Source organism: Molossus molossus, unplaced genomic scaffold, assembly GCF_014108415.1.
Source record: "Molossus molossus isolate mMolMol1 unplaced genomic scaffold, mMolMol1.p scaffold_m16_p_4, whole genome shotgun sequence".
Classification (NCBI taxonomy): domain Eukaryota; kingdom Metazoa; phylum Chordata; class Mammalia; order Chiroptera; family Molossidae; genus Molossus; species Molossus molossus.
The window spans coordinates 68,577,241-68,597,163 of record NW_023425377.1 but is presented as its reverse complement, the minus strand read 5'-3'; the positions used below and the strand labels follow the sequence as shown (position 1 = coordinate 68,597,163).

Genomic DNA, 19,923 nt, shown 5'->3' with positions numbered 1-19,923 from the left:
GAAGGCTCTTGCGTGGGCCTTGCTGTCACACAGGTTCAACAAGTGGCCTTGGGACAAAAGGCTCCTGGGCAAGACCATGCAAACACCACAGGGCCTCATCCCTGGCACCAGAAGCTCCAGGGCAAGTCTGTGAAAACACCAGTAACAAGAGACCTTGACTCAACTGCCCTCCACAGAGATGAAAAACAATTCAAAGAATCAATTTTGAACTGATCAAAAGAATAAAAAACACAAAAAGCTGATTTTTTGAAAAGATAAACAAGATTGATGGACCCTTAGCTAGACTCACCAAGAAACAAACAGAGAGAACCCAATACACAAAATCAGAAATGAAAGAGGAGAAGTAACAGCTGACACCACAGAAATACAAAGGATCATTAACAAATACCATGAAAAATTATACGGCAACAAATTGGACAATACAAGTGAAATGGAGAAATTTCTAGAAACACATAGTCTCCCAAAACTGAACCGGGAAGAGATAAAAAACTTGAACAGACCAATAACAACGAAGGAAATTGAAAATGTAATCAAGACTCTTCCAGTAAACAAAAGCCCAGGCCCAGATGGCTTCATAGGCAGTTTTACCAAACATTCAAAGAAGAATTAACACCCGTCCTCCTCAAACTATTCCAAAAAATTCAAGAAGAAGGAAGACTCCCAAACTCGTTTTATGAGGCCAACATAATTCTAATTCCAAAACCAGAAAAAGACTCTACAAAGAAAGAAAATTACAGGCCAATATTCCTGATGCACATAGAGGCCAAAATCCTGAACAAAATACTAGCAAATCAAATCCAGCAATACATTAAAAAGAATTATTCACCATGACCAAGTGGGATTCATCCCAGGGATGCAAGGCTGGTACAATATTTGCAAATCAATAAATGTGATACAGCACATAAACAAAATGAAAGATAAAAGCCATATGATCATATCAACAGACACTAAAAAAAAATCATTCAACAAAATCCAGCACCCATTTCTGATAAAAACGCTCAGCAATGTAGGAATAGAGGGATCATATCTCGACATCATAAAGGCCATAAATGAAAAATCTACAGCCAACATCATACTCAATGGGCAAAAACTAAAAGCATTTTCCTTAAGAACAGGAACAAGAGAGAAATGCCCACTTTCACCACTCTTATTTAACGTAGTACTGGAAGTCATAGCCATAGCAATCAAACATGAACAAAAAACAAAAGGGATCTAAATTGGAAAGGAGGAAGTGAAACTGTCATTATTCGCGGATGACATGATATCATACATAGAAAACCCTAAAGACTCCATAAAAAATCTGCTACATTTAATAAATAAATTTGGAAAAGTAGCAGGATAGAAAATTAATATCAAGAAATTAATGGCATTTGTACACACCAATAATGAACTCACAGAAAGGGAAACTAAAAAAACAATCCCATTTACCATCGCGGCAAAAAAAATTAAGATACCTAGAAATAAACTTAACAAAAGAAGTAAAGGACCTATTTGCAGAAAACTACAGGCATTGAAAAAAAAAAAACAGAGAAAGATATAAAAAAAGTGGAAGCACATACCTTGTTAATGGGTTGGAAGAATTAACTTCATTAAAATGTTCATATTAGCCCTGGCTGGTTTGGCTCAGTGGTTAGAGCATTGGCATGTGGTCCTGAGAGACCCAGGTTTGGTTCCTGCTAGGGGCATGTACTCGGGTTGCAGTTTGTCCCTGGCCCTGGTTGGGTCGTGCAGGTGGTGGCCACTTGATGTGTCCCTTTTGCATCCATGTTTCTCTCTCTCTTCCTCCCGCTTTGTCTGAATAAAAAATGGAAAGGAGTCCTCGGGTGAGGATGAAAAAAAAAAAAAGTTCATATTACCCAAAGCAATCTATAGATTCAGAGCAATCCCCATCAAAATACCAATAACATATTTCACAGAACTAGAACAAATACTTCAAAGGTTCATATGAAACCAAAAAAGACCCTGAATAGCCACAGAAATCTTGAAGAAGGATAAAGTAGGTGGGATCACAATACTGGATATCAAGTTATACTAAAAAGCTACTGTAATCAAAACAGCCTGGTACTGGCACAAGAACAGGCGTATAGATCAATGGACTAAAACAGAGAGCCCAGACATTGACCCAAAACATTATGCCCAATTAATATATGACAAAGGTGGCAAGAGCTTACAATGGAGTAAAGACAACATCTTTAATAAATGGTGTTGGGCCCTGGCCAGTTTGGCTCAGTGGTTAGAGCGTTGGCCTGCGGTCTGGAGAGACCCGGGTTCGGTTCCCGCTAAGGGCACGTACTTCGGTTGCAGTTTGTCCCTGGCCCTGGTTGGTCGTGCGGGTGGCAGCCATTCGATGTGTCCCTTCACGTCGATGTTTCTCACTCTCTCTTCCTTCCTCTCTCTCCCTCCCACTCTATCTGTACAAGAAATGGAAAAATATCCTCGGGTGAGGAAAAAAAAATAAAAATAAAAAAAAATAAATGGTGTTGGGAAAGTTGGACAACCACATGCAAAAAAATGAAACTAGACCATCATCTTACACCATACACAAGAATAAACTCAAAATGGATAAAAGACTTAAATGTGACTCATGAATCCATAAAAATCCTAGAAGAAAATGTAGGCAACAAAATTTCAGACATTATGCACAACAGAATTTTCACTGATACATCACCTAAGGCAACAGAAACAAAGGAAAAAATGAACACATGGGACTACATCAAACTCAAAAGCTTCTGCACAGCAAAAGAAACAACCATCAAAATGGAAAGGGAACCCACTGTATGGGAGAGCATAATCACCAATGATACATCAGATAAGGGGTTAATTTCCAAAATATATAGAGTGTACATACAACTCAACAAAAGGAAGACAAAGAACCCAATTAAAAAATTGAGCAGCCCTGGCCAGTTTGGCTCAGCAGTTAGAGCGTCAACCTGCGGTCCAGAGAGACCCGGGTTCAGTTTCCGTTAAGGGCACGTACCTTGGTTGCAGTTTGTCCCCTGCCCTGGTTGGGTTGTGTGGGTGGCAGCCACTCCATGTGTCCCTTTCATTTTGATGTTTCTTTCTCTCTCTCCCTCCCACTCTATCTGAACAATAACAACAAAAAATTGGGTAGAGGAGCTAAATAGACACCTCTCCAAACAGGACATACAAATGACCAAGAGACATGAAGAAATGTTCAAAGTCACTAATCATCAGAGAGATGCAAATTACAACAACAATGAGGTGTCACCTCACACCTGCCAGAATGGTTGCCATCAACAAATTATCACACAACAAGTGCTGGCGAGGGTGTGGAGAAAAGGGGACTCTAGTACACTGCTGGTGGGAATGCAGACTGGTGCCGCCACTATGGAAAACACTATGGTTTTACCTCAAAAAATTAAAAATTGAATTGCCATTTGACCCAGTGATCCCACTTCTAGGAATATATCCTAAGAAGTCTGAAACATCAATCAGAAGAATATATGTACCCCTATGTTCATAGCAGCACTATTTACAATTGCTAAGCTCTGGAAACAGCCCAAGTGTCCATTGATAGATCAGTGGATAAAAAAGCTGTGGTACATATACACAATGCAGCTGTAAGAAAGAAAGATCTCTTATCCTTTGAGACAACATGAAGGGACCTAGAGATTATTATGCTAAGCGAAATAAGCCAATCAGGAAAGACAAATACCACATGATTTCACTTATTTGTAGAATATAATGAACAAGGTGGGCTGATGAATGAAATAGACCCAGAGACATAGAAAGGAGTATGGTTCAGATTGACAAAGCTCAGAGTAGGGGGATGAGGGGGATGAATGAGATGAACTACAGAACTTATATGCATGTATGCATAACCAATGGACATAGACAACAATGCTAGGGGGTGAGGGGAGCCGGATGGGGAGGAGGGGATCTAGGGGGAAATAAGGAGAAACATCTGTAACAAATATAAATTAATAAAAATTGGAGAAAAAAAAAGTTCTAAACTGACTGTTGTGATGACTACACATATTTTAAGTGGGTGAATATGTGAATTATAGTTCAATAAAGCTATGTTTTAAAAAGACCATACCGCCCTGGCCAGTTTGGCTCAGCGGTTAGAGCGTCGACCTGCGGTCCGGAGAGACCCGGGTTCGGTTCACGCTAAGGGCACGTACTTCGGTTGCAGTTTGTCCCCGGCCCTGGTTGGTCGTGCGGGTGGCAGCCACTCGATGTGTCCCTTCACATCGATGTTTCTCTCTCTCCCTCCCTTCCTCTCTCTCCCTCCCACTCTATCTGTACAAAAAATGAAAAAATATCCTCAGGTGAGGATAAAAAAAAATAAAAAATAAAAAGACCATACCTAGCTGATGATAAATGCTCAAAAAAAATGAAAGTTGTTATCAGTATAACTATTAAAGAGGAAGGAAGGAAGGAAGAATTTATCTTCTGTCTCCAGGTCAAATCTTGGTTTATTTTGAGCTGAAGATTCTGTAGAGCAGTGGTTCCCAAAGTGTCATCCCTAGACCACCACCAGCAGCATCTCTTCTAGAGCATCAGATGCTAGAAGCCCTCCTGGGCCCACTGAAACAGACACTCTGGGTGCAATCCAGCAGCCTATGACTTAACCAGCCCCCCAGGTGACTCTGATGTGCCCCCAAGTTAGAGGCCTATTGCCAAAGAGACTCACTTGGCCAATTTCATACTCCACCCCTGCACCTTGCTGGCTCCATGACCCTGGGCAAGTCCCGAACCTCACTGTGTCCATTTCCTCATTTTTAAATGGGGTATAGACCAAAAGGGCTGCCCAACTGCCTGAGCACCTCCCTTGAAGCAGAGCCCAGCTTGCAGGTACACCCCCCGATATATCTGACTCCACAACACATAAAAGAAAAAAATGAGATTTTATTGAGGATTTCAAGAGATTTAGGAAAGATCTGCATCAGGCACTCTATGGGAAACCTTGTAAAATGCTCACTGATGTCCCTGCTTTTTCCTCAAATTTTTTCACCAGCCACTGGGTCTGGGTCAATTGCCAGGAATCGGGTTTTTCTTCCTGTCTCTCCCCTTTCCCTTAACCTAGCCACCAGCTCCTCATTCTTCTCCCATGCCTTCACCTTCTCTCTCCACACATTTCTTTTCTCCCAAGGAGAAATTCAGATCCCCCTTTTCTCTTTGTGATTCCCATCTTTGGACCTGTCATTCAGCTTAGGCAACAGAGGCCCCTCATAGGACGAGACACCCTTCCTGCAAAAATGTGAAGAATTGAAATGAAAAACCATTTCATCATCAAATACGCTTTCCTTTTCTCAAGACAATAGCCAGAATGAGAGAGATGATGTGTCTGAAGCGTAGATGATGCTTGGTACACAGCAGGTGCCAAATCACGGTCACTGTTTATGTCATTGTTGTTTTGGGCAGAGCAAGTGTCCTTCATTCACTCATTCAAGATAAGCCATGAACACAAGTTCATGGTAACATGGGTATTCCCTCATCCATGCCACTCTCAGGCACAGAAAACAGGAAGAAATTGACACACAAGGTCATTATTGGGGAAGTCATGACCCCAGTGAATCCAAGAGGAATGAGGTAACCAGACTGGGGGAAAAGAGAGAACATTTTGAATTTACAGAGCACTTGCTAAGGGGGAAAATAGGAGGAGCACTAGTGATGCATAATTACACACATTTTACAGATGGAAAGTGAGGTGTCTTCACTCACACATTCCCAGCCATGAAACCAGCCACTTTAAGAGCCCGAGAGAAGGAGTTTGCTGAGAAAGGTCCTCTTTATGGCGTTCTTCAGCTCCTTGTTCCTGAGGCTGAAGATAATGGGGCTGAGGAAGGGCGTGAGGACTGTGTAGGTGATGCCCATCAGGGTGTCTCCTTCCAGACCCTGGGGACCCTTGGACTTGAGGTAGACAACAGAGGCAAAGCCGTAGTGCACGACCACCACAGTGAGGTGGGAGGCACACGTGGAGAAGGCCTTGTGCCGGCCTTCAGCTGAGGGGATCCTCAAGATAGTAGCTATGATGAAAGCATAGGAGAGGAGGATGAGGAGACAGCAGCCTAGCAGGGCCATGATGCACACCAAACCCACGCCCCTGGCCACAGTGGAGACATTGCTCCCACAGGCCAATTTCACAAGAGGTGGCACGTGGCAGAAAAAATGGTAAATCTCATTGGGTCCACAGAAAGTGAGGTGGAAAATGGCCATTGTCACCACCAGCCCCATGACTGAGCCACCAGCCCAAGACCAGGCCACCAGGCAGGCACAGCCATGAGGACTTATAAGCACGTTGTAGCGCAGGGGGAGGCAGATGGCCACATAGCGATCATAGCCCATGACCGTGAGCAGGAAGGAGTGGGTGAAGCCAAATGTGAAAGAAAAGAACATCTGGCTGGCACAAGCCATGAAGGCGATGGAGTGGTGCGTGGAGAGCAGGTCAGCCAGCATGCGGGGGATGATGGTGAAGGTGTAGAGGATCTCGGAGATGGAGAGGGCACACAGGAGGAGGTACATGGGCGTGTGGAGGCTGCGCTCGCCCCAGATGGTGGTCATGATGAGCAGGTTCCCCAGCAGTGTGAACAGGTACATCAGGAGGAATAGCAGGAAGAACATCAGCTGAAGGTGGGGGAAGGTGGAGAAGCCAATGAGGATAAATTCAGAAACAAAGGTATGGTTTGGCCCCAGCATGGTGGTCAAATCTGGTGTGGGAGAGAGGGAAGAACTTAGTGGGTAGAAACTCAGAGTCTCTAGTGAGCTCCACCTGCAAGGACTTCCTTGGGGGCTCCTTCTCCTCTTCATGTCATGGTTAGTTTATCTGCAAAATAACATTCATAATAATAGTCTGTGCTTCACAGAGCCACTGAGGTTTAAATAAGATCATGCATTCAAAATGCTTAGCCCTAGCCAGTGTGGCTCAGTTAATCGGAGCATTGCATCCCGTGCACCAGAAGGTCGAGAGTTCAATTCCTGGTCAGGGCACATATTTAGGTTTTGGGTTCAATTCCCAGTCACAGACTGGAGGCAACCATTTGATGTATCTCTCTTACATCAATGTTTCTCTCTCTGTCTTTCTCTCTCCTTTCCTCCCTGTCTAAAAATCAGTTTTTAAAGAAGAAATGCTTACCACATAGTAAGAATAAGTAATTATTATTACAACTATTTTAAAATCCCAGTGGTAGGAACTCGGGGTCTCCATTCAGCCATGCCTGGGTGGAGTTGTTACTGAGCAAGGGGCTCACTGCCTAAGGTGCATAGAAGACAATACTATGGCCTGGCTTTGAGAAAAGAAAGCTCTTTTTTGCAGGTTTGGCTGGCAAGGAGACAGGAGGTAAAGCTCAAATCTATCTCCTTGATCCAGGGTTTGTGGCAAGATTTAAGAGATTTCAGTACCAGATCTTCCTGTACAGCAGACCCTTCACTTCTGAAAGGATTTGGTGTTCAGGTCCCAGTCACATCCTGGTCCTTCGTTTCTGTGAGGAGAGCAGTTAAGGATTCACAAATGTTACTTGTGAGTGGTGTTCCCAAGTGTTGCTTCTAAACTTTGGTTCTGGGTCGTGTTAGAAACAGGACAGGACAAGTTTGAGCTGGTTCTTTGGTTACAGAGACCCCACTTTGGAACTTGTCATTGCCCCTCATCATTTTTCTAAATAGGAATGGAAGTTTAAAAAGAAAGCAACACTTCAGTCTTTTAAAAAAATTATTATAATGGGAACACTTCCAGAAAAATTGTTTACAATTTTTTTCAATTACAGTTTACATTTAATATTATTTTGTATTAGTTCCAGGTGAACAGCGTAGTGGTTAGACAATCATATACTTTACAAATTGTTCCCCTTGATATTCCCAGTACCCACCTGGCACCATACATAGTTACATAATATTACTGACTATATTTCCTATGCTGTACTTTAGATCCCCATGACTATTTTGTAAGTACCAATGTGTACTTCTCAATCCATTCACATTTTCACTAAGTCCCCCAACCTACTTCCCTCTGGCAACCATCAGTCTGTTCTCTGTATCTATGAGTCTATTTCTTTTGTTTATTAGTTAATTTTGTTCATTAGATCCCACATATAAATGAAATAATATGGCATTTTTCTTTCTCTGACTTGCTTATTTCACTTAGCATAATACCCTCTAGGTCCATCAATTCTTTCTTATGGCTGAGTAATATTGTGGCAATTGTGTTGTACATACCACAGCTTTTTTAATCCACTCATCTATTGATAGGTACTTGGGTTGCTTTCATATCTTGACTATTGTAAATAACGCTGAAATGAGCATATTCTTTTGAATTAGTGTTTTGGGTTTCTTTAGCTATATAGCCAGAAGTAGAGTCACTGGGTCATAAGGCAGTTCTATTTTTAATTTTTTGAGGAAACTCCATACTGTTTTCCATAGTAGCTATACCATATTGTGGGATCTTTGTTTGTTTGTTTGTTTTATTAATCCTCACCTGAGGATATTTTTTCCATTGATTTTTAGAGAGAGTGGAAGGGAGGGAAGGACGGGGAAGAGAGAGAAAGAGAGAGAGAGAGAGAAACATCAATGTGAGAGAGACACATCGATTTGTTGCCTCCCACATGTGCCCTGACCAGGGCTGGGAATTGAACCCAGGACCCTTTGATGGGTGGGTCAACACTAACCACTGGGAAATGATGGCCAGGGCCACATGGTGGGATCTTTAATAAAAAAAAATTTCAGTTGGAAAAATCTGGTGCTTGTTAGAGCTTGCCTTTAAAGGATAATGCAAATTCTGTTATCACTGTGTCAATTATGCCTAAACTCTGAGCTGTCTGCAAGGCTTAGTAAGTATTGAGTGCTGGCTGTTTTTTTCCTATAAAACTCTACATGTTATCCACATGAGTTAAAAAATTTTAGAAGTTGTTTTAAAACAGTGCTTCAGCAACAATATTGGGTTAGTTCCGTAATCTTATTGAACCTTAGTTTTCTCATCCCTTAAAGGAAGTTGATCAGCCCTGGCCAGTTTGGCTCAGCGGTTAGAGCGTCGACCTGCGGTCCCGAGAGGCCCAGGTTCGGTTCCCGCTAAGGGCATGTACCTCGGTTGCAGTTTGTCCCCGGCCCTGGTTGGTCATGCGGGTGGCAGCCACTCGATGTGTCCCTTTCACATTGATGTTTCTCTCTCTCTCTCTCTCTGTTCCTGTCTCTCCCTCCCACTCTACCAGAACAAAAAAGGAAAAATGTCCTCGGGTGAGGATAAAAAAAAAAAAAAAAGGAAGTTGATCATAATAATCACTAACTGATGAGGTTGTTAAGAGGATTAAATAAGGTAAACACATAAGGTGCCTTGTACAGTACCTGAAACAAACAATTAAAAATTAAGATTGAGGACAGGCATAAATGATCAGAATTGGATTCTCTTAAAATGTAGCAACCTATGTTTGTATCTCTCTCTCTGTCTCTCTTTTTTTTTGTTAATTCTCATCTGAGGATATTTTTCCATTGACTATTTTTTTTTTAGAGAGAGAGAAACATCAATGTGAGAGAAACATCGATTGGTTGCCTCCTGCACGCGCCCTGACCGGGATCGGGGATCAAACCTGCAACCTTTGACTGGGAGTCAAACCCAAGACCCTTCGGTCAGAGGATCAATGCTCTAACTGCTGAGCAAATCAACCAGGGCTGTATCTCTCTTTAAACAGGTGCATTTAATGCATTTATCTTTTTGGTAATTACTGTTGTTTTGGATTTAATTCTGTTATTTTCCTTAATACTTCAGCTATATATAAACATATATTCATAAAAATAGCTAATATATACATATACATGTATATTTAACATATAAAAACACAAAAATATGCACATACTCCTAGTTACTAAACCAAAAACATGCACACAACAAAACAAAACAAACAAAAATAACCCAAAACAGTAAGAACATGGAATTGTCACCAAAAAGCCACATCAGCTGGGCTGCAACTTTTTGTAAGCTTAAAATTAGTTAAAAAGAAAAGGGGAAAAAAGGACCATCCAAAGTGTAACAAAATCTATCAAGTATCTACAATTAATTTACATTGGCACACACAGACCTACACAGAGAACAATTAAACCTCTAATTAATAGCAAACACAGCAGGTGATATAATTAAGTGGATAAAATGGAAAGATAATATTATAAAGATGTTAATTCTCCCCCCAAATGGAATGTATACATTCAATGTAATATTCTCAAAATATTCAGTTGAATTTTTTGAGAAAGATTATAAACATATTCTAAAATGTCTATGAAAAGGTAATGACCCGTGAATAATTAAGTTAACCTTGGGATGAAGAGTGAAAGGAGGTGGGGAATTGCCTTCTGAGAACCTGAGAATTCTACAAAAGTCTTGGAAATAAAGCAGTGTAGGATTATTTCATAAAAGGCAAACAGACCAGTGGTTCAGAATGGAAACTTCAGATATGAAGCCATTCATGTATGGTTAAGGTCACAGATAAGTCAGAAAATGACAAATTGTTCAAGGGGTGCTGTAGGGGAGAGTATTTTTCTGTATAGATAAAAACAAAATTGGACTTTCAATTAGTACCCTGTACAAAGAGAGAATCAAGATGAATTACTAATTGAAAGATAAAAACAGAGCTAATAAGAGAAAGTATAGTGGAATCTTTGTGATCTAAGAATAGGAAACAAGTTCTTAAAAAAGAAAAAAACCACAAACCATAAATAAAAAGATTAATTCCATTAAATCAAAATTATAAATCATATTAACATCGTGGACAAAGTTAACTGATGACAGAGAGCAGGAAGATATTTGCATATTAAATAAGTTCTAGAGATCTTCTCTATACCACAGAGCCTATAGTTAACAATATAATACCGTACACTTAAAAACTTAAGAATATAGACAACAATGTTGCATTATAATCATCAAACTTGCTAAGAGACTAGATTTTAATTATTCCCACCACATAAAAAAAAATAATTATGTGACGTGATAAAGGTACTACCACTACAATAACAATCATATTACAATATATAAAAGTATCAAATTAACATGTATACTTTAAATTTATATGGTTATATATCAAATATATTTAAATTAAAAAAAAGAAAACACTAGTTATGAGGGTAGATCTTATGTTAAGTGTTCTGACCACACAAAAAAGCAAAGCGACACAAGAAAGCTTTAGAGGTGAGGATTTGCTTATTACCTTGATTGTGGTGATGGTATCGAAGGTATAGACAGACACATGTCCAAACTCATCAAAATGTAGGCATTTAACGTGTGCAGATTTTTGTTTATTATGTATACCTCAATGAACACTGACAGGAGATTAATATCGAGAATCTACAAGAAATGTCTACAAACCAAAGAGAAAAAGATTGGAATTACAATAGGAAGTGGGAAAGGAGAGACCAGGCAATATGCAGAAGAGTAAATGAAAATAGGCCAGCAGGAAGCAGAGACGTGCCGTTGCTCATCAGTTCGTGGAATGCAGTTTAAACAGCAACGTATCATCACTTTATACCTGTTAGAGTAGCAAAATTAGGAAGGTGGATGCTGCTACGTATTGGCCCAGATGTGAAGATGAGTGAACTTTCGTCTTTCTAGCAGGTACCTGGTGGTTCATGGCCAAATTAAGGGAACACTTACCATAAGTCCTGCAAACACTGCTCCTGAGTCTCCATCTGAATGAAACACCCAGGTCAGTGAAGGGACTGAATCAAGAACATTCATTTCAGCATTATCTGTGTTGGCAGAGAGTTGGGGACAGTCTGAGAGACCCCCACTATCTGTGGGAGTAGAGAATTAAAATGTGGTGGTGGGGTACCATGAGCCCTAAAGAACATTTGGGAAAAAAAACCAAAAAACAAAAAAACCAAACTGACGTTGCAATATAGATGGCTCTTACAAACATCGCACTGGGTTAAAGATCAGGAGAACACGGGAGACCTCCACACAGTATAATGCACCACAGTCAAAACATGTCTGTGCAACAACAAACATTTTATAAGAATCCATGCAAACAGAAGGACACACATGGAACAAATTAGAACGGCGGCCTGTCAGGGGTGGGGAAAAGAAGTGGAACATAATAATAAACTGGAATAAATAAAACAGGATCATTGTACAAATCATGATTTATTCAAATCCCTCAAGTTTAAGACCAACAAAAATTTGTGAATATATATTCATACTTGTATATGTATCAATGATACCTGTATCAATCATATATATTATATATATCTATATATTTGATATCAAGTTTTCAAATATCCTCAGAGAAAGTTCACTCCAACATTACAAGACCCCCTTTGATATCTCCCTAGAAGACTGTCTCTTACTTTATTCCCTCAGAGCCACTACCAGCCAATGCTTAGAGGACCCAGAATCCTATTTGGAAAATGGACAATTTGGCTAAAGTGTCAGGATAGGTTTCTTCATACAGGAAAGTAACATTTATGAGCTAGAGGGATCCTAGGCAGCCAGCGAGTAAGTGGGGTACCAGTCTCAACTTCCTCCCCTTCCTCCTCTTCCTCATCCCTTGACTACCATCTCTAGACCCCCCTCCCTTCCTCTCCATCCGGTGGCCCCAGTGTGGCTCTGGCCTCATGCGCATCTCCCTTCCTCTGCCCCACCCTTCCTCCTGCTACTAGAGTCTCTTCCATTCTCTGAGACACACACAGGTTGTGGAGTCATGCAGACCCAGAGTTCAAATTCCAGTCCTTACCATGTGCTGAGACAACCAGAGAATGGCCCTTGTAGGTTTTCAATGGGAATTGGATGCCAAATGCTCAACACAGAGTACATTCTCAAGGAATGCCAGCTGGCATTGTTGTCATCTTATATTGTCATTGCTGGGCTGGTTGTCACTCATGCTTCCCTGCCAGGTGATGCATATTGGCACCATGACACCCATCCTCTGACTCTGTGGATGCCCATTGACCCCCAGCCCCTGATCCCTGGGGCAGCTCACCTCCTCCTCTCTTCTGGCTGCAAATGGACTCCAGGGTACCAGCTCCTAAATGTCCCGTTGTTACAAATATATATACATGTATGTATATGACTCTCTCAGCTTCCTGTCTCTCTCTGGCGCTTGCCTATGTCACTCTTGCCCAGGACAACCCCTCCGCAGGACTCTCAGGAGGACTCTCCAAGTGACCTGCACAGGTCTGGACTTAAGGGAGGAGAAGGGCCAGTGCCCTCATTCCAGCTCTGGGTTTCCAGCCAGAGCCCCGGGCCAGGGCTTCCAGATCCTGCCCCTGTGCCCTGCCTCCTCAAGAGGACACTATTCAACCCACTCACTCTCTCTCTGCTTATGCACCTGTGATATAACCTAAGACAGTGCTCACAGGAGTGGACAGAGCTGAGCACCGGCACACAGGCACACAGGTTCTGAAATACACAGTGAGAGTGACATCCAGGAAACACAGCCAGAAACAGATGCTTTTTCTGCACATACCTGCTGAGTGCTTCTCAGCTGCCTGGAGCTTGTCTGGAACTGGGATAAGCCAGGCACACACAAGCAAGGGTACAGTGGTGGGTTGAATAAAATCCCCCCAAAATTTATGTCCACTGAAATCTCAAAATGTGACCTTACATGGAAACAGGGTCTTTGCAGATGTAATCAAGGTACGAATAGAGGTTAGCTCATACCGGATTAGGGTGGGCCCTTAATCCAATGATTGGTGTCCTCATAGGAATAGAAGGGGACACACAGAGGGAAGAAAACCATGGGAAGATGGAGGCAGAGATTGGAGTGATGCAGCCGCAAACCAAGGAACACCAAGGGCCACCAGAAGCTGGAAGAAACAAAGAAGGATCCTCCCCTAGGACCTTCAGAGGGAGCATGGCCCTGCCAACACGTTGGTTTTGCGCTTCTAGCCTCCAGAGCTGTGAGGAAATAAATTGCTGGTGTTTTAAGCCCCTGGTTTATAGCCCTTTGCTGTAGTAGCACAAGAAACAAATTCAGGCACAGCTACACATACACAGACACACTCAGTGCATTCAGAAGCACGCACAGGTGATGCACACATAAGTACACAGATATGTGATACACCCAATGTGATCCTTCTGGCTCAAAACTGCCATCTCCCCACTTCCTGCCTGAGAATGGACCCTGGTGACTATGGCTGCTGCGGGGTAAGGGGGCAGCCATACATGGATTCAGTATGGGACTCAGTGTGGGACAGGAGCCCCGACTGGCTCACCCAGCCTAGGGCTAGATGCTGGGGCTGCAGTCTCCCCTCTCCACCCTACCTCACTCCCCCATCCTTCCCTCACCTGGGGCCTCCCTCTGGTCCTCTCATTCTCCATGGTCTGAACGCCCTCTCCCTTCTGGCTCCTGCAGCTTTTGTCACCTGTCCCTGGAAAATGGCCCAGGACACAGAAGCTCTACTTGCCTCCTCTCTGGTGGACGCCTGTCTGCAGGCTGGCTTGGAGCCAGTGGTGGGTGGGGAGGGAGTTTTATCTCTGCGGGCATCCTCCCAGTGGTGGGTTCCCACAGGCCTCTCCCAGGAGCCTGGAGATGTGGGATGTAAGGTCCTCCAAGTCCAAGGAAGGCCCCAGGGGCCCTGAGAATTCTTCCTTCCTTCCCTCCTTTCTTCCTCCTCTCCTTCCTGCCTTCCCTTCCTCCCTCTTTCCTCCTTTCAGTCTTCCTTCTGCTCTCCTTTTCCTCCTCCCTGCCTCCTTCCTTCACCCACCCATCACATCTTCACTGAGCCCTGGCTAAGGGACTTGGTCTGGATCTGAGAACCCAAAGAGAATTCTGCCACCACCTAGCACTAGAGCAGTCTTTCACCCCAAAACTAGACAAGGTGACCCATGACACTTCAACACTTTCAGAATTGTTCAGCTCCCCTACAATTCTAGAAACAGACCAGCTATACAGGCCAGATACAAAAGAGGAGAGAAATAAAAGTAATGAAGTCTAATTGTTTGGTATATAAAACACCATAGATTGGATAACAATAGTATGGAAGGAAGAGTAACAAAGCTAAAGCATTGCTAAATCCATACCTTGCTTGAGAGAGGAGTCAAGATATTGTTTAGTCACGGATGACACAGTTGTCCACATAGAAAAATATGAAGAAATTGACAAAACACTTAGTTGAAATCATAAATGAATTTAGCATAGAGGATGTAAAAGCAATATACAAAAATAATGTGGATAATAAATAATTAGAAAATAAACATGTCTGATGTCAATATAATTTATAATGGCATTAAAAAACACACCAAGAAATAAATTTAATAAAATGGTTCATGATATCTACACTGAAAACTACAAACATTTCTGATAAAAATTTTTAAATATAGATAGATGGAGAGATAACTATGTTCATTTATTAGAATTCTCAATGTTGTAGATTTAAAAGAGACACATGGGTTTCGAGTGTGTCTTCAATGTTCTGATTCTTAACCTGGGCTACTTTGGGTTCATTTTCAAATATTCTTTAAAATGTATATTTGGGCCCTTGCCTGTTTGGCTCAGCAGTTAGAGCATCGGCCTGTGCACCAGAGAGTCCCAGGTTTGGTTCCCGCTAAGGGCACGTACCTTGGTTGCAGTTTGTCCTCGGCCACTGTTGGGGTCGTGTGGGTGGCAACCATTCAATGTGTCTCTCACATCAATGTTTCTCTCTCTCTCTCTTCCTTCCTCTCTCCCTCCTCTATCTGAAGATAAATGCAAAAATGTCCTCGGGTGAGGATTAAAAAAAAAAAAAGGAAAAGATAATGTATATCTGGTACCCATATGTTCAAACAGCACTATTCTCAATCGCCAAAGGGTGGAAATGACCCAAATGTCCATCAATGGATGAGTGGCTAAACAAACTGGTATATGTAATATGCCACATTGTAATATGCCATATGGAACGTACCACATGGTATGATATAATAGATTATTGAGGCATAAAAAAGGAAGGAAGTGCTGATAGATGCCACAGTATAGGTGAACCTTGTGATGGTTAATTTTATGTGTCAACTTGACAGGGCCATGGGGTACACATATATTTGGTCAAACATTACTCTGGGTGTTCCTGTGAGGGTGTTTTGGATGAGCTCAACATTTAAATCGGTAGTCTGAGCAAAGCAAATTGCCCTCCCTAGCATGGGTGGGTCTCGTCCAATCACCTGAAGGCCTGAATAGAACCAAGAGGCTATAATCCTTCATTGACTAAGAGGGAATTCTGCCTCCTGACTGCCTTGAGCTGGGACATCAGTTATTTCCTGCCTTGGGACTCAAAGTGAAACATCAACCCTTCCTCGATCTACAACCTGCCAGCTTTCAGACAGGAACTTGCTCTATCAGCTCTCCTGGGTCTCCAGTGACAGCTGAAGATCTTAGGCATTTTCAGCCTCATACTTGCATGATGCAATTCTCTGTAATAAATCTTTTTATATGATAATGTATATGATACATGTATGTATATGATACATATTAGAATGATACATATGATAATGTATATGATACATATATGTATATTATACATATATGTAATGTATACATATATGATAATGTATATATTATAATGTTATATTATATATCATCATATGTTATATTATATAATACTTCTATAATAATACATTATTATATTAAAATAATTATATTATACATGATATAAATATATAGTTACATTTATATAATATATTAATAATTATATTATAATTATGTATAATATAATTATGTGATATTAATAATATAATTATAACATAATATGATAAAGAATATAATTGCATATAGAGATATATATGTATAGATATAGATACATATACCTCCTATTGGCTCTGTTTCTCTGGGGAATTTTAATTCACAAACCCCCCCCCAAAAAAGAAACCTTGTAAAAATGTCACATTTCATCGAACAAGAGATGAGCTCCAGATCTACCCATCACTGGTGATTTCTTTCTTTGTTTAAGTATTTCCATCTGGTCAGCCCCTTGCATCTCAGCTTTCTCACTGATGATGTTCAAAGTTCATATTCATGTATCTTTGTTATAACACGGAGGCCACTGTCACATAAGACTTGTATATTCCGAGTTTGCACAGTCCATAATAAGCAGAAGAATCTTCTTGGTGTCCCTCAATTCCTATCCCGCTACTGTTCGTTGAGTGCAAAAAACATGCCAGGCCCTGGGTGGGTCCCCTAGCAATGCCACGATGATATTTATCCTCACAGCAAACACCAAAGGACTGGCTGCCAGTGAGCAAACCTTGCAACCCTGCTAGTGGGATTCCTTCCTTTGTTGATGGAGTTCCAAGGACACTCACTCAGCATTCCTTATGAACCATCGCAACTTCCTTTCATCTTCTCAATAAAAAGAATGGCCTAAGAATCTGTCTTGAAACAAATTTTGTTAACAAAGCCAACATAATATCGAACAACAGGATGCCATTTCATGTGTCAATTCATGTATTTGTTTTCTGGGGCTCTGAGACAAATCATTAAAACTTAATGGTTTAAAACAACACAAACGTATTCTATTTCCAGAAGCCAAAAGTCTGAAATCTATCTCACTAGGCTTGCATCGAGGTATCAACAGGGCTGCTTCCCTCTGGAGGACCTCAGGGAACATCTGTCCAGTGTCTCTTCCAGTTTCTGGAGGCAGCTGCTTCCTTGGTTCATGGTCCCTCTCTCAAATCACTCGAATTCCTTCCTTCCATTGTTACATCTCCTACTTCTCTCTGTCCCGTCTCCTGCTTCCCTATTATAAGGACTCATGTGATTATATCAGGCTCACCTGGATAACTCAGGATAATCCCCCTATCTTAAGATCCTTAACTGGATCTCACCTGCAGAGTCTCTCTTGCCAGGTAAGTAAACATATTTATAGGCTCTGAACATGGACATCGTTTAGGGGGTAGAAATTATTTAGTTTACCACAATAATGGTTAAATAATTAAATCAAACCACCAAACTACTGTAACCAGTTTGCCAGACTTACGACGTTCCTCATCGATCCCCCTGGAACCAGTGTTTCCTTCTGACTATGTGAAAGAGGCATGTGCTTAAGGCTGCACCTGCACTCTTCGCAAACCTGTCTGTTCCTTCCAATGACAGCCTTCTCCTGAGCAAGACCAGCGTCCCTCTGTAGGGACCTGACAGAAATGTTCCTGATAACCCACTCCAGACTATTACAGATAGCAATTGATTCCTCTTCACCAATTCATAACTGACTGTGCGGCCTTGGACAAATAGTTTCATCTATCAGAAGGTCATTTTCCTCATCTCAAAAAACGTTGATAATAATAGACGTGGGTAATACCTAAACGTGGATAAATAATTTATTTTGAGACTTAGTGGGACTAATGCATATGAAATCCTTACCACAGTATTTGGCAAACTGCAGGTGCTCATATGTGATAGTCGGTCTTAGGTTTATTATGATTAAATATCTTCTGCTTCCAACTCAAATATTTGAGCTCACCTTTGAGTTAACAATTTACATCCCTCAGAGGGCCCCCTTTCTGGATCCTCAGTCTTATGGTATTCCCAAACACCGGTGTGGGAATCAGATAGACCTAAAGTTCCATGTGATCCCTTCATTCACATTGTGTGACCTCCACCAAAATTTCTCATCTGCAAAATGAGGATACTCATAAGTAGTCTCTGACATATCCTTGTGCCATCTTGAGTTAGCAACTCTGCCATTCAACACATCTCCCAATAGATGCAACTTAAACACAGTAATGAGAAATTGATGTCTTACTAACAATATATGAAAGAAAAGGGAAAAGAATTTCCATAAGATGGCATAGGCTCCTTACACCATTCTCATTTTTTTTTTTTTTAAATTCCTTTTTTGTTTTGCTGTTCTGATTGGGTGTTTTTTGCTTCCTTATATTCCAATTTGATGGTTTGCTTCTTGGCTTCACCCACTGTACTATTGATTCCTTGTAAATTATATTTTATTTCAGTTGGTGCATTCTTCATTTCTGACTGGTCCTGAGTCTTTGTCTTTCAATTGATTATTTAACCCATTCATATTTATTTCAATACTGTTTTAATGGTACTCATTTCTGCCATCTTATTCCATATTTTGAATTTACTATTGTAAAGGAACTGAAGGTTTGAAAATAATTGGGTGTTCAGTCAAGTTGGTGGCATAGGTAAATGCAGTACTTGCCTCCTCCCACAACCACATCAGAATGACAATTAAACTGCAGAACAACCATCATTCAGAACTGCCTGAAATCTGGCTGAATGGAAGTCCTACTACTAAGGATATAAAGAAGAAGTTACATCAAGACTTGTAAAAGGGGCAGAGATGCTAAACAGGCTGATCCCATACCCATGTGTGGCAGATAAAAACTGGGAGGGATATCTCAGCTGCAGAGGTCCCCCTGAGGAGTGAGAGATCCCAGCTGTACACCAGAACCCCTAGCCCAGGGTTCCAGTGCCAGGAAGAGAAGTCCCCATAACTTCTGGCTTTCAATACCAGTGGGGGTTGAGGCTGAGTGAGAAGGAGGGCTTCTGGAATCCCAGGTGTTTCTCTTAAAGGGCCAATGCATGGACTTCGTTGGACTCATTCCCTCTGAGCTCTAGCACTGGGGCAACAGCTGAAAAGGCACCAGAGACAGCCAGGCTGGCGCAGCTCAGTGGTTGAGCATTGACCCATGCACCAAGAGGTCGCCAATTCAATTCCAGGTCAGGGCACATGCCCAGGTTGTGGGCCAAATTCCCAGTATGGGGCATGCAGGAGGAGGCCAATCGATGTTCTCTCTCCTTGATGTTTCTATCTCTCTCTACCTCTCCCCTCCTCTCTCTTTAAAATCAATAAAGAAAAAAAAAAATTTTTTTTTTTTAAAGAAAGGTACCAGAGACATACAGGGAGTCTGGCATCAGGGCAAGATCTGGAGAGACAGCTTTCTCCCAGAGAAAAATGCTGGCGGAAGCCATTGTTCCATTCCTGAGCCCTCCTCCCACAGAGCCAGCAGGCAGGTGCCATATTTGAGACTCTATCAACCTGGCTCACACTGTTTGCCCC

The 19,923-nt window shown here is 41.7% G+C and overlaps 1 protein-coding gene across 1 annotated transcript; it reads right to left on the bottom strand.

Annotated features, from left to right (window-relative positions):
* Positions 1-5,715: 5,715 nt before the first annotated feature.
* LOC118616058 (olfactory receptor 10H2-like) lies at positions 5,716-6,666 on the bottom strand. Its single transcript, XM_036241413.1, has one exon. It carries the CDS (start codon positions 6,661-6,663, stop codon positions 5,716-5,718), a length of 948 nt encoding a protein of 315 aa, XP_036097306.1. The 5' UTR covers positions 6,664-6,666.
* Between the last annotated feature and the right edge of the window lie 13,257 nt (positions 6,667-19,923).